The sequence below is a fragment of the Podarcis bocagei genome (assembly GCF_964188305.1).
Source record: "Podarcis bocagei genome assembly, chromosome: 10".
NCBI lineage: Eukaryota > Metazoa > Chordata > Lepidosauria > Squamata > Lacertidae > Podarcis > Podarcis bocagei.
Window position 1 is genome coordinate 47,778,921 of NC_138135.1, and position 15,300 is coordinate 47,794,220.

Genomic DNA, 15,300 nt, shown 5'->3' on the forward strand with positions numbered 1-15,300 from the left:
AGTGTTCATATTATTTTGTCCAATTCATATTTCCAGGATTTAAGTACACTGTGTAGTTCTCCTACGCAACCATTTGATCAAAAAACTGTCATGAACAATCCCAGAAATCCCAAAATAGCATTGAAGTTGACATGTTGGAAAGTGCTCACCCTCTGGCTGCTACTCTGTCATTCCAAGTCATCCTCGCTGCTGACCAAATCTGTACTTTCCAAGAATAAATCTTGTGATATTGTGTAGTCAACATATTTAGACGGAATGGAAGAAAATCCCAGTAATGGGAGCACTTAAGACTAGTTCCACTGAAAATCAAATGAGCTAAATTGCAACAAGCAACTCCATCTTGGCATACACATTAATCCTTGTCCTATTTACAGCCAGCTTATTTTAAAGAATAATAAGATTGATATTTATGCCTTTCGTAATGAAATTAAACTGATACTCAGTGAAAGATGCGGCAGATCCACACCATGTGTTTAAAGCACACCCAACACACATTTAAAACACATGACTCCCCCCAAAGAATTCTGGGAACTGTAGATTAATTCCCAGTACCCTTAACAAACTACAGATTCCAGGGTTCTTCAGGGGGCACCACATGCTTTAAATGTATAGTGTGGATCTGGCCATAACTGGAGAACTTGGAGAGCCAGTGTGGGGAAGCAAATAAGAGGGCTAGGTTTGGACTAGCTGCACTTGGGGTCAAATCCTTGGACAGGTAGTTCTCAGAGTACAGTTCTCTAAAATCAGAGTACAGGATCACCATCACCACCAGTGTTAGCACACCTCTTTTAAGCGCTTTAGGATCAGATTTGAAGATGGCTGGTCATCTGTGTGGATAATGTCCTTACAGTGGTACCTTGGGTTAAGTACTTAATTTGTTCTGGAGGTCTGTTCTTAACCTGAAACTGTTCTTAACCTGAAGCACCACTTTAGCTAATGGGGCCTCCTGCTGCCGCTGTGCCGCTGCTGCACAATTTCTATTCTCATCCTGAAGCAAAGTTCTTAACCTGAGGTAATATTTCTGGGCTAGTGGAGTCTGTAACCTGAAGCATATGTAACCTGAAGTGTTTGTAACCTGAGGTACCACTGTACACAGTTTAGTAGCTGATTGGTACTGGCCTTGTATCTGTATTTCAAACAGTCTGGAGTTTCCTGTGACTGTTCCGTTCTTGTTGGGGAGAGACAATTGATGTGCTTGTCAAGCTTCCTAACTGGTGTGTCCTCTAAGCCTTCTATGATGCCCTTTCTTGTGTCATACTAACTCCAAGCAGGTTCTTGACTCTGGGGGAAAAACGCCAGATAGACGCAGAGATACTTTGTCCATGCCATACTTCTGCTTTCCCCCCTTCAGCTTTCTGAAGGATTTCATGATGGCACAGACTTGAGCATGAATCTTTTACTGCCACTTACTGGAAACAGGCATCACTGCAACCAGGAAAATTGCTTTCAAGAAACAGACCCCTAGGTGTTCGCTTTCCAAGAGTACTGGTAATTCAAGGTCAATATATATGTACCAAGATAATAATAATAATAATAATAATAATAATAATAATAATAATAATTTATTATTTGTACCCCACCCATCTGGCTGGGTTTCCCCAGCCACTCTGGGCGGCTTCCAAAAATACAGTAAAATATCACAGATTAAAAACTTCCCTGAACAGGGCTGCCTTAAGATGTCTTTTAAATGTCAGGTAGTTATTTATCGCTTTGACATCTGATGGGAGGGCGTTCCACAGGGCGGGCGCCACTACCGAGAAGGCCCTCTGACGAGAACCTGCAGTAAATTTCCATCCACGCGCCCATCTTACCACATGGGCACTAACAACCATTTTCCTACAGCCCTCTGCCTGGTTCCCTGTAGCTTTGCTTCTCGCAATGAGGGAACCGCCAGAAAGCCCTCGGCGCTGGACCTCAGCGTCCGGGCAGAACGATGGGGGTGGAGACACTCCTTCAGGGTGGGTTTTTTGTTTTTTGTTTGTAATGATGAAGATGATGAAACAATTTGAACTGTAACTCAATGAGAGGTAAACTCCAGTTCCTAGGCTGTAGAATGTGGATAATGTTCACACAGTACGTTTCCCATAGAATGCTCTGAGAAACAGACAAGGAGGAGATGAAGACAGAAGTTCTACCCACTAGTTTGTTTCTAGCATAAGGTATTTGGAGGTATACTACACCTGAATACAGGTTCTGTTTTCCTATCATGGTTAAATATAGTCCCAAAAACCACATTTAGGTTGCAATCAACTATGCACTTTCAAGAGGGAGTCCCATTGAACTCAGTGATGCTTACTTCTCAGACATGCATAGGATGACACCATTACTGGCAAAATCATCACCAGGCAGATTCCTAAATGCACTTATCTCTATCAATCTGTTGCTCAGGGTCTCAGAAAATGTTGCTGTTTTCAACTTGCAGGTGGAAAAAAATATGTATCTTCACATGTATTCCTTATTGTCCTAGGTTCTTAGAACCCACTCATCAAGACCAACCACCCTTTCTCCAAACAGTTTAAAGAAAATTACAGAAGACCTATAATTTTGGATTATCTCTATTACCAAGAGAAAGGTAAACTGCTGCGTTGAGTTAGGAGACTGAAGTAAATTCTAGTTGGGAAGACAACTTAATATGCTCGGTTGCTAGGGAAACCAGACACATCAGATATGGAGTTTACTCCTGCGATGCAGTAAAGACACTAACCCACCATAATCCAACCCACGAGTTTCTCAGGTTTGATACTGTGGAAAAGTAATATCCCTGGTGATAAAGCACCACAGCTAATAGGACAACAAAGGCACATGAGGCAAGGAGATCAGCAGCAATACTGGAGAGGAGAAACTCCTCTTTAAGTCTTCCAATCCTTCTCAGTTACTAATTGAAATCTCACAAGATTGAGATCTCACCCACTTCCCTTGTTGGAACACACTTCTCAGCAAGGCATGTGTGGAACCAACTTCACTATCATTTCAGTGGCAGTTTTTATCCCCCTGCACATGTGGGGAGCACTCATGATATTGTTGAAACAGTGGCTTGGTTCGCATGGCACACGAAATCAAACCATGGTTTAGTGTGAACATATGAGTGGGCATCTCTTGGAAAGAAGCCTTGCTGCTCCCAGGCCCTTTGTGCTGTTGCACCACACTGAGTCGAGCCAAGGATTGGTTTAGCATGTTGTCCAAATCTGGGCTCGTATCTAAGTCTCTCCCAGACTAACCACACATGGTAAATCAAGAGCAGGCCTTGGTGACAGCTCAATGCACATCTAGAGAGAGCTTAACCATGAGCCAACTTGGGCTTAGCTTAGTGTGGTAGCAAAAAGGAGGGAGGGAGGGAGCAAAGCAGCTGTGAGCTCCTCTGCAGGAACCTGGTTTACACTAAACCATGGTTTGGCTCAGTATGACGAGTGAGCCAGGTCACTATGTTGCGTGCATTTTCCACAATTGTTATTGTACCACCATTGTGCCATTTAATATTTTTTCCATTGTATTCTATAGAGCCAGTGTGGTGTAGTGGTTAAGAGAGGTAGACTCGTAATCTGGGGAACCGGGTTCTCCTCCACATACAGCTGCTGGGTGACCTTCTTTGAAGTCTCTCAGCCCCACACACCTCCCAGAGTGTTTGTTGTGGGGGAGGAAGGGAAAGGAGAATGTTAGCCGCTTTGAGACTCCTTCAGGGTGATAAAGCAGGATATCAAATCCAAGCTCTTCTTCTTCTTCTTCTAGTGTTGAGACTTTTTTGTATAAAGCAATATACAAGTCTAATAAATCGAATCACTTGTGACTTCCTTACTTTGGGGGCAGACAATTGTATGGGCACAACCATCAGACAGTTCTGACCGCCATGGCTTCTTGACAAAGCATCATGGGAACTGTAATATGCTGAGATCTCTAGCTCTACCTTTGCTATAGGGAAAGAATTGTTAAACCAGTTTTAAGCCTGTGGTGTGGATTCCAGGAGAGATTCAGCACTTCTATCCTTTATTTGTAAACCATATGTCAGGTGTCCTTTATTATGTAGATACATACATTAAGTGCATTTTACGACAATATAGACAGCCCTTTGGTATGTGGCCCACTCTCTTTCCCACGGGCAACCAAATGTTAACTCTGTGGTTGAACATACAAAAAAGTCATAATGAATGTATGTCACACAGCTTTGAACGTTACTTAACTGAGGCGAACAAGGAACTGAGTGGGCACAAATTTAACCAGGCAGGTTCCCACAGACCATTGCAAAGTGTTTCTCAGACAACAGCTTGCAAATCCAGTTTGAAATTATCTCGTCTGCTTCTGCTTATCTTGACATAAGTGTTTTTTTTTAAAAAAAAACCACTGCAGTAAGCGAATAGGTTTCAAATTATGGAGTGGAGGAAGAGGAGTTGAACATAACTGAGGAAAATATTCTTTTTTAAAAATATGGTGCATTGACTAGCATTAATAAAACCTGCTCTTTAAGATGCTGCTCTTATCAGATATTTAACATTAAAAAGGATGATTATCCTTCTCAGTTACTAATATTTTAAATAGGTAAGGGGTCATACCTTATGCCTTGAATGCAGAAGATCCAAGGCTAGTAAAAAGCATCAAATATTGTGCAGTGAGGAAAAACCTCTCCCTGAGACCTTGGAGGGTGTTGCCAGGTAGAGTAAATATGGGACAAGCAACTTGTAGCTCCCCCTATTGTTGTTGGGGTCTCATCAGCCCTGACTACCAGCCATACTAATGAATTCCAACAACATATAGAAGGTCACAGATTCCCCATCCTTGGGAAGAGGGAATGATTGTTAACCCCCCTGGAAACTGTAGCTCTGTGAGGGGAACAGGAGTATTCTAACATCTCTCAGCGCCATTAACAACCACACTTCCCAGGATTCTTTGCAGGAAGCCACGATGGTTTAAAGTGGTATGATACCACTTTAAATATATAGTGCAGATGAGGCCCAAGTCTCATGAAGAATGGCTGAGAAGTCCTGCGTATGTTTATCTTGGAGGAGAGAAATTAAGGGGAGGCATGAGGCGTGTCTTCAAGGGTCTGAAGTGCTATCATGTAGAAGATTAAGCAGACCTGCTCTCTTTAGACTTGCTTTAGAGGGCAAATCTAGAACAAATGGGTGGAAATGGCAAGGTTTTGGGCCCAGCATTATAAGGAACTTCTCCACCAGAGGTATTTAAGCAAAAAGTGGATAGACATATCTCAAAGGCTCTGTAGTCGCAAGATTCATATACTGAGCAGTGTGGTTGATCTGAGGACTTTGAAGGTCTCTAAATAATAAATAATAACCAACAACTTTCTACTTTGGGATTTGAGGAGGAGATATCATCAGACTACTCCCTTCCAAACAAAGCCCCACAAGGCCTTTTCTTGGCTGTAAATGTTGCACATTTCCTTATAGATGGCTGCTATCTTGTGGACAAAATACATAGCAGGACTTTTTCAATCAGGATGCCAACCCTGTGGGGTACCTTACTTCCTGACCCAGCTACCCCCGACATTCAACATTTTTAGGTCAGTTGTTATTTGTATCCTTTTCTGGTTTTGCATTAAAATTGTCGTCATCGTCGTCTCTCCCCCCCCCCCCCCATCTGCTGCTCCATTGTTTTCATGAAAAAGATTTTTTAGCTTTATATTTTACCTGGATTTAACACCGTGTGTTAAAAGTGCAGAGTAGAAATGTGTCAAATAAATAAATAAATAAATGTTTTTGTTTTTATCCTTTGAAGCTATGGTTTTATTGTTGCAAATTGGATTTTATTTTATGTTGTCAGCTGCTCTGATTTCTTTTTTTGAAGAAGAGGAACAAAGTTCTTCTTCTCTTCTCTCTTCTCTTCTCTCTCTCTCTCTCTCTCTCTCTTTTTGAAGCAACAAGCAATTTCTTTCACAGTAGTCTTCGAATCTTGGAAATGATGCTCTGCGTGTCATTTATGGATGAGGAAAGGAATTGTGGGGCTTTCTGAAAGCGAAGACTGACTCTGCTGTCTGTAATTGCCTCTTCTTTCCCCAAGTCAGAGTGGTTATTGTTGTTTTTTGGCTGGGGAAGGTGTGGGAATTGGCACAAGAGATGGCAACACAGGTGAGATGTAAAACCCAGTTGCAACTAGAAAGGTGCTGGACCTGCTGGACCTGTGGCAAGTCTTGCAGTAGCCCTTCCCTGCCATCAGTGAGCATGTGCTATTATTTGTGTGTATGTGTGCACTCACATGTGACCCTTAAAACACATCTGATATGGATTGACTGTGGAAATAGCACACATTCCCTCCCTCCAAGTCAAGGTGAAAATGATGCTGATAATGCTGATGACTCCATTTATATGCCACTTTTCCTCCCAGGAGCTCCTGATGGCATACATGTTCCTCGACCCACAAATTTAATCTTCACAAAAACCTTGAGAGGTAGGTTAGGCTGAGATATTAACAACTGACCCAAAATGCACCCAGTGAGCTTCCAGACTTAACATGGCTATGAACCTCGATCTCCCAGGTCCTAGTACAACACTTTAACCACTACTTCTGATGTTGGCATACTCAGTCAAATTCAGTCAGAAATTCTCCAGCATTTCCTTTTTGAATTATATGGGGAAATCTGTTATTTGTTCATGGATGGGAATAAATGCATGACACATAAGGTTGCTATGTTTGCCTTAGCAGCCCAACAGCTCAGACAAAATATAATTTTACCACATGGGGAGCCATGTGCTGATGACCACCTCTGCTAAAATGTACTGTACAGTGGTATCTCGGGTTAAGTACTTAATTCGTTCCGGAGGTCCGTTCTTAACCTGAAACTGTTCTTAACCTGAAGCACCACTTTAGCTAATGGGCCTCCCGCTGCCATCGCGCCGCTGCTGCACGATTTCTGTTCTAATCCTGAAGCAAAGTTCTTAACCTGAGGTAATATTTCTGGGTTAGCGGAGTCTGTAACCTGAAGTATATGTAACCTGAAGTGTATGTAACCCAAGGTACCACTGTACTTCATTTCTGCAGCAGCCAGTGGTTTCTAACAAATGCACCTGACTGACAGACAGACTGAAGCAGAAAAATCCCACACATGCCTCTCTCCACCTTTATATAATATTACATGTAAAGTAGTAATATGCTGAACTTTCATGGCACTCAAATTCAACTGTCTGAGGTGGCTGCAACATGGCCCTCTCACTTTGCCTCATGGTAGGGCTGGCTCAGCTGGCAGGAACAGTTTTTAAGGAGTTGGAGGCAGAGTGGGAAAATATGGTGGTCACTGCTTGGGCAACTGTAGAGAGTTAACCCAACTGTCTGTGTATCACAGTATGCAAAGTGGGTGGATGGGTGAAAATAAGGGGTGGAGGAATAGCTCAGTGGGTAAGCACGAGGCTCTAAATCTCAAGGTCGTGGGTTTGAGTCTCATAAGATCCCTTCACACTGCAGGGGGTTGGGCTGGATGACCCTCGCGGTACCTTCCAATTCTGACCAGCTGTAGCACCTGATTGAGAGAGCTGGTCTCTAGGCTCTTCTATTGCTCCTTCTTCCCCGTCCTCAACTGCCTTTCCAGACCCAGGGATGCCCCCTCTCCTCCCAGCTCCCCGAGCCTGTCCACTTGGATGCCTGCCTGCCATCATCTAAGCGCCCCTCCGGGCAGCCCCTTCTGCCGGCAGCTGGCTCGGCCGGCCAAGGGGCCGTCGCTCGGCTCGCTGCAGCTGCGCACGCGCCGTTTCCCCCAGCGTGCTCATTAACCAGGAAGGAGGAAAACCTGATGGGAAGCAAAACCCCAAGCGCGGCCAGAGCGAGCGAGGCGGAGATCGGCGCTCTCCCAGCCGCAGGCGCGCACCATGTGGACCACAGCAGCCTGCCTGCCCGTGGCGTGCCTCTTGCTCCAGCTCCAGGCTGCAGGTAAACACGCAAGAGGACCCAATCTGGCCGTGCTAGGATGGCGTGCAGAGCAGCCGAGGCTTGGGCTAGGAGGGTTGGAAGGGGTCTCTCTGAGCGCCCGGGCACGTTGAGAGGGAGACAGGGAGGGAGAATCGGGGCCATTAAACCACCTGTTGGGTGGTCCCCCTCCTTGGGTGCGGGGCCACCATCCTTTATTGGCGTCCCACGAAGGCTTTTGGGAATGAAAAACGAGCAAAGAGGTGTTGGATCTTCCCCGCTGTTCATCTGCGCGTTTTTGTGGGTCATTTGCTTTTGCGCGTTCCAAAGGGTGGATTTGGAGCAATAGCTTGTTCGCTTTAGTAGAGGCAGACCATCTGGTTTGCAGCTCCGGCGACGTGTTTTAGCCCCGCCGTAATCTGGGCTAGATTCGCCTCCAGCTCTCCCCCAGCAGCCCGGAGCTGCTTCTCTCGAAAGCTGAAGATCCCTCTTTTGTTCGGGAAAAGTGTCTGTTTTCTGCCCAGACAGGAGCAGTTTGGGGGGAGCGGGTGGGGCTGTTTTCTGTCGGTGTTGTCTGGTGTGGGCGCCTCTGTCCGTCTGTGTACAGTGCATGTTTTCGGGTTTCAGCACCAGGGTCAGCGACAAGCCGAAATACCTAGAAATGCGAAGCAGCGGGGAACCGGGCCAGACAATTCTACATCTTGCAATCATATGGTCCCCGCTGTTCTGAGCTCTGTTAATAAGAAATACGGTAATTCAAAACAACACAGCATTGCAAACGCTCAGCGGCTGCCCTTCCAGGTAACAAGAGATCGAAGGACTAGAGGTTTATGCCTGTGCACGTTTCTTTCTTTTTCGTTTGTTTCCAGGGGGAAATCGCACAAGTCATTATTGTAGCATGATGGAGGCTGCGCTTTAAATGCGTGCTGGGATGTGGAAGTAGCATTTTAGGAAAGGTGAAATCCTGCTGCGACAGCTCTCTCTTGTGCAATAGCCGTACAGCGGGGATAATAAATCCCCTCTCTGCTTACCTAGCAAAAGCTTTGCCGCCTTCGGGGAAACGCTGCAATTAAAGCATTACAGACCCCTTTTCAATCATGGCCATCGGTTTTAGACTAGTTATTATATGCTTGAATTTCTGCACAGAAAGAGAAAGATGGTTCAAAGAATATCGCAGTCGTCTTGGGCTACTAATCCCCGTCATTTAAAATGCAATGTCCTCATTTTAAACAGAAAGACCATTACTTAAAGATAACTCTCTGTTAATAGAACCACATCATCACCTCATTTCAGCAAACATTGCTGTTAAGTTCTTCCTGCAATGAAAATGGATGTCGTTTGCTAAGGAGCTTCACTCCCAGTTTGTCTGAGTGGTCTTACATGGCTACAGTTTGGTGGTGGTGGTGCGGTGGGGAGATGTTAGTTGCCCGAGGGGTTTGTTTGGAAAAATCGAAGAAAGAAAAATCTTGCGGACTCAATACCTCACTAATCACAGGCTCAAACTGATTTGGAGTTGAGCATCCCTCCCCCAGCTGGTCACATTTTGTTGCATAAAACTCAGGTATTGCATAAAACTCAGGTGTTTAAGCATGTAACTCTTTTACATGCCTTTTCAGAAGCAAATGCTGTTGCATTCAATGGGAATAACTCTTTTAGGATTGCAGTTTTGAGTCATCTGTCTAATACTGGGATGATGTACCTTCTCTCGCTCCTGCTAGTTTAATGCAACATTTTTATAATCTCTAATTGTAGCTAGTTAGTGTTGGATGATGGAGGCTATGAGGCTGCAACCCTGTATCTACCGTACTTACCTGGGAGTAAGTTCCACTGGACAACCGTGAAACTTACATCTGAATATATATTATAAGACTGTTCAGTGAGAACCCTTAAAGCCCTGAGTGCTCTCTGTGTCTCTGCATTCGTATGGATGGTTTGCCCCTGGAGGGCTTCCAGCTGTGGACCTCCATCTTCACAGGTGGACCTTTCTCTCCACAATAACCTCTGGCCCCTGGGATGTACTCTTGGGGACTGCAACGTTGCACCCTAAAACCAACTATAAAATGCAAAATATTTCAGAGCTACAATATAGTGGAAACAGAGACTGGTGCAGCAGATAATAAAAATTGTGGATCAGATAAACCTAAAACCTACCAAAGGAAATGGTTTTTGCCCTATGGCATAAGAGAAGCTGCCAACTGAGCCTCACAGGGCAAATACTTCTAGAGTTTAAGTGTGGCCACAGAAAAAGGCCCTTTTTATGCCCCTCAACTGATCTTCTGCCATGGCTGGGACAGTCTAAACTTGCATGTCTGCATGTGTTTGGATAGTAGTCACCTAAACTTTACTTGGAGTAGACCCATTGAAATGACAGCATATGACTAAGCTAAGTCTATTAATTTTAGTGGGTCTACTCTGAGTAAAACTTAGCTGACTATTGTCCTTTATTTTTAAATAAAATTTTAAGACCCCTGAAGCTCAATCCAGAAGAGGGTAGGTAGATCACTGCCACTTTTTTTTTTTTAGTGGGAGTAGATCACAGTCTCTTGGGAGTTGGACATGCCTGGACTATAGGAAAGGAGAGCCTGTGTGTGTTCAGCTGTAGATTCTCCCCACCGTCAGGAACTTTACATCAGGTGGATAGGTTCTGCTTATAGGCACATAGGTTGCCCTTTTTGGTGGTCTGCTGAATGGGCAGTCGCACCTCCTCATGGACAAGCACATCTACGTACTTTGAGTGTGTAGGCATAACAATTGAGGAGCCATTCGATTTGCTTAGGATTGCATCTGTACAGCCCATTCCAATGGAAACCCGTTATTTCATTTGAATCTTATTTCATGAATCAATATTCTTAAGAATGTAGTCTTGTGCTTAAGGTCATGCCCTATAAGCCATCTAGCTGGAGTAAGCCACAAGTAAATTAGTTTAGGATCACAACCCACTAGGCAAAGGATAGCTCAGTTGGTAGAGCATGAGACTCTTAATTTCAAGGTCATGGGTTCAAGCCCCATGCATTGCAGAGGGTTAGACTACATGACCCTTGCAGTCCCTTCCAGTTCTATGAAACTGTGTCTTTTAGTTCTCATGGTGGAAGTAAGCCTGTGTCTAAGCAGCACTGCTTCATAATGCTTCTCTATTAAAAACAACAACAACAACAACAACAACTTTGCACATAAAATACTTGGTGTCAGGGAAGAGTTCTAGCTTAGCCTTCTCCAAGACATTCTGGTTTTCTAAGTGAGAGGATTATTATTTTTAATGGAGTAATTTTCACTCTGGAGAGCCCTCACGTGCCGCCTAAAACTGTACCTCCCTGATGCATGGCTTGATATTATGCACACAAATTTTGATGGCCTTCCCCATATTGCTCTTGTGATACACCTAACTACGATTCCTGGATCTCTTGCATACAGCAAAAGAGGAATCTGGCCAACAAGATTGAGAAATTCATCTAATCACGGACTACAGTTATGAATTATACATGGTGGTTTCCATCTATAGCCATCAGCTGCATTGCACTTAGTGCGGCTGTGAGTCTCTCATTATATCCCTCTGTGAGATGTGGCTAAAACATCTCTGGTTCTCAGTATGGCTCCCATTCTGTGGTACAAGCGGAGACATTTTCAGTGTTAACAATAAGCAACACATTAAAAAAATCTCTAGCATTCACTAAGCTAGGAAGGAAAATAGGTTTGTGGGCTTTGATTAGCTGAGCTCCAGGATGCCATTGGCCAGAAGTTTGATTCCTGTTGTTGTTGTTGTTGTTGTATGGGAGAGATCCAAGAACCATATAGTTTGGTTTATTGCAACAGCAATAGAAGAAAGCTGATTGAAACAAAGTGACTGTGCTTTGGGCGTGAGAGGATGGCCCCCAGCTGTGCTGCGGTTTAAATCTCCTTTGGCCACACCTCCCTCCAGTGCTGATTGGCTGGTGGGGTCCCGCCCATGGGTGAGATGGGTGGGACCCCGCCCCTGCATTGATCTCCGCCCCCAGCTGGATCACTGCAAGACCCTAGGCCCGGCCACAGCGCTGCCCACCAAAAAGTTAAGCAGACTTAAAAAACATATAGGCTGTACAGCGTCTTTAGAGCACATCTTATCCCATTGACTGGGTGTGGAGGATGTCCTTTGTAAGTGAAAGGCTTTCACTGACAAGGCCTACAGGTAAATAAAAAGAATGCCACATAGGTTTGTTGGTTTAGTAAAAGGCAGCAAGGTGATATACAGCATACAAAATTACAGTAAGATCAATAAAAGCACCAGTAAAATATATAAATAAATACCGGTTGGTAAAAAGAAATTCACATTGTAAAGGCATGTTTGAATAACACAGTTTTTAGGAGACATCTTAAGGAAGGCAGTAATGATATCTAAAACTGGTAGATATATAAAGTACTGTGCCAAACACCTACCTTGGAGTATTTATTTACATTAGAGTATTTATTTAAAGGCTATGAGTGCAATTCAGCTCATTAAAATGAACTGGCATAAGCTGCGTAACTGCTGGATTGCAGCCAATGAATCAGATCTATAGGGCAGATCTGTCCCTGTCCTTTACTGAATCCTCGACATTTGGGGAAGGTTTTGGGTAGTTTTGTTCAGCATCAGAACTTGGTTACCACCACTAGGAGATGATTGATTCAGAAGATCTTTATGTAAGCCTCTAAAACAAATCTATCGGGTCACATTAAAGCTCTCAACAAGAATGCTATGCTGACAAATTATCCTGAATTTTTCAGCCATTCTACCACAAATTTCTGTAAAAGTCTCATGAGTGGAATTCAGGACTTACCGTACCTCTGGCATGGCCAAAGGATGCTTGTGAGTGTCCTTTCATTCTACAAATCCAGTGTTCTGCACACTTGGAACAGAGGAAGCTGCCTTCTTTGAAGCCAGGCTGTTGGTCCATCTGGCTCAGAATTGTTGACACTGACTGACAGCAGTTCTTCAGAGTTTCAGACAGGGATTGAACCTGGGTCCTTTGCATGAGAAGCAGATTGTCTGCCACTGACTGGGCTATGACCTTTCCTTGGATGGCCATGCTACCTGAAAACTCTATGTTGTCCTAGCGCTGGTTTTTCATAAGTTCAAGGAGCCTGCCCACCATGTGCCTGACAGCTGTGCATTGTTGTTGTTGTTTAGTTGGTTTGCTTTTATAGAAATCAGCGCAGAAATAAAGAAAGGAAGCACTTCCCTTAAAAGCAAAACCAGTGAGTGAACCGATCTTAGGGGCTCAGCAGCCACCCTCCCTACTTCCCATGCTTCGATCAAAACCCAGGGGAATACATCATGAGAACTCCTCCCTTGAGTTATTTTCCTCCCCAGAACAGGAAGAACAGGCAACTCTGTAGGCTGCAGAGCCCTGAAGAAATGTTTCATGGGATGCAAAAACACCCACACTACCCACATTGACCTCACAGGAATAAAGCAAGCTCAATACTGCACCCAACCTGCCACTGAGGTAGAAAAACAGAAGGCTCTTTCACAGGTGAAGATAACTTTTAGAAATTGGGGGGACGGGTTTCAGCACAGCACTAGCCAACAACGATTTGTTTTAGTTTACTTTATTTTATATCCTATATTTTAATCGGTGCAGGACCCAAGGCAGATCACAACAAGAATAAAAAACAGATGCAGCTAAGAACATGCATAGAACAGTTAGGGAATTTTGCATATTAAAATCAACGCTGAATCAAAACAAGTTAAAAGCATCCAAAAGCACAAGAGGAGAAGAAAATGTACAACACCCACCATTAAAGGATCTTGTCACAACAGCCAGTTAATGGCCGAAGACCCTTCTAAACAAAAAAGTCATTGCTTGCTCGTGAAAGAAAACCAGAGAGGGGGCCAGCCTGGACTCCCATGGAAGGGAGTTTCAAAATCTGGGAGCAGCCCTCGACAAGACTCTCTCATATATCCTGACCAAATGTGTGGTGAGGGTGACAGGACAGAGAAAAGTGTCTGCTGAAGATCTAAAAACCCAAGTAGGCTCAGATAGGTTTGGAACATAGGAAACCACCTTATATGGATTCAAGCCATGGTTCATCTGGCTCAGGGTGGTTAGTACTGACTGAAAGTTACTCTCCTGGCTTTCAGAAAGCAGTCTTTCCAGCATTACCAGGAAATGGATGGATTGAATCTGTGACCTTTTAATAATCATAATAATTTTATTATTTATACCCTGCTCATCTGCCTGGGTTTCCCCAGCCAATCTGGGCAGCCTACAGTACGTATAAAAACATGGTAAATCGTCAAATATTAAAAGCTTCCTGATACAGGGCTGCCTTCAGATGTCTTCTAAAAGTTGTGTAGGTCTTTATTTCGTTGACATCTGAAGAGAGGGTATTCTGCAAGGAGGGTACCACTATTGAGAAGGCCCTCAGTGTGGTTCCCTGTAACTTCACTTCTCGCAGTGAGAGAACTACCAGGAGACCCTCAGAGAAGGACCTCAGTGTCCAGGGGGTGGAGATGCTCCTTCAGGTATACTGGACTGAGGTCATTTGGGACTTTAAAGGTCAGCACCAACACTTTGAATTGTGCTCAGAAACATACTGGGAGCCAGTGAAGATTCTTTTGGACTGGTTTTATATGGTCCCGGTGGCTACTTCTAGTCACCAGTCTAGCTGCTGCATTCTGGATTAGTTGTAGTTTCTGAGTCACCTTCAAAGGTAGCCCCATGTAGAGTGCATTGCAGTAGTCCAAGCGGGAGCTAACTAGAGCATGCACCACTCTGGAGAGACTGACTGTGGGCAGGTAGGGTCTCAGCGTACCAGATGGATCTGGTAGACACAGAATTGACCTGTGCATCCATGGACAGCAATGAGTCTAAAATGACTGCCAGGCTGCACACCTGGTCCTTCAGGGGCACAGTTACCCCATTCAGGACCAGGGAGTCCCCACGCAATAGAGCATATGCCAGGCATAGGCAAACTCAGCCCTCCAGGTGTTTTGGGACTACAACTCCCATCATCCCTGACCACTGGTCCTATTAGCTAGGGATGATGGGAGTTGTAGTCCCAAAACATCTGGGGGGCCAAGTTTGCCTATGCCTGGCATATGCTCTACTGACCCTTTCTGGTTTAACTAAAGCAGGGATGGGGAATCTATGGTTCTCCAAATGTTATTGGACTCCAATTCCTCTTGGCCCCAGCAAACATAATCAGAAATGACAAGAGTCCAGAAACATCAAGGTGTTTGTGAGGCACAGGTTCACCATCCCTGAGTCTTTATCATCCTGGTGCCTTCCAGATGTTGCAGGACTCCAGCTCCCACCATCCTCAACTGTTGGCCATGCTGGCTGGGGCCTGATGGGAGTTGTAGTCCAACAATGCCTGGAGAGCTCCTGCTTGATGAAGGCTGATCTTCATATTGCCCACATGCCATGCTCCAGGAGCTCTGCCTAAACTGAAGCAGAGAGGAACATAATGTATTATCTTGAGAGAAGAGCTTGTCACCATGGA

The 15,300-nt window shown here is 44.5% G+C and overlaps 1 protein-coding gene across 1 annotated transcript in view; it reads left to right on the plus strand.

The window, feature by feature from the left end:
• Nucleotides 1–7,690: 7,690 nt before the first annotated feature.
• PTPRR (protein tyrosine phosphatase receptor type R) overlaps nt 7,691–15,300 on the plus strand; it is a 116,764-nt gene continuing 109,154 nt past the window's right edge. Inside the window, exon 1 of the mRNA XM_081211945.1 lies at nt 7,691–7,866. Coding sequence (XP_081068071.1) covers nt 7,806–7,866 — 61 coding nt within the window. The 5' untranslated portion in view covers nt 7,691–7,805. The remainder of the gene's footprint in view (nt 7,867–15,300) is intronic.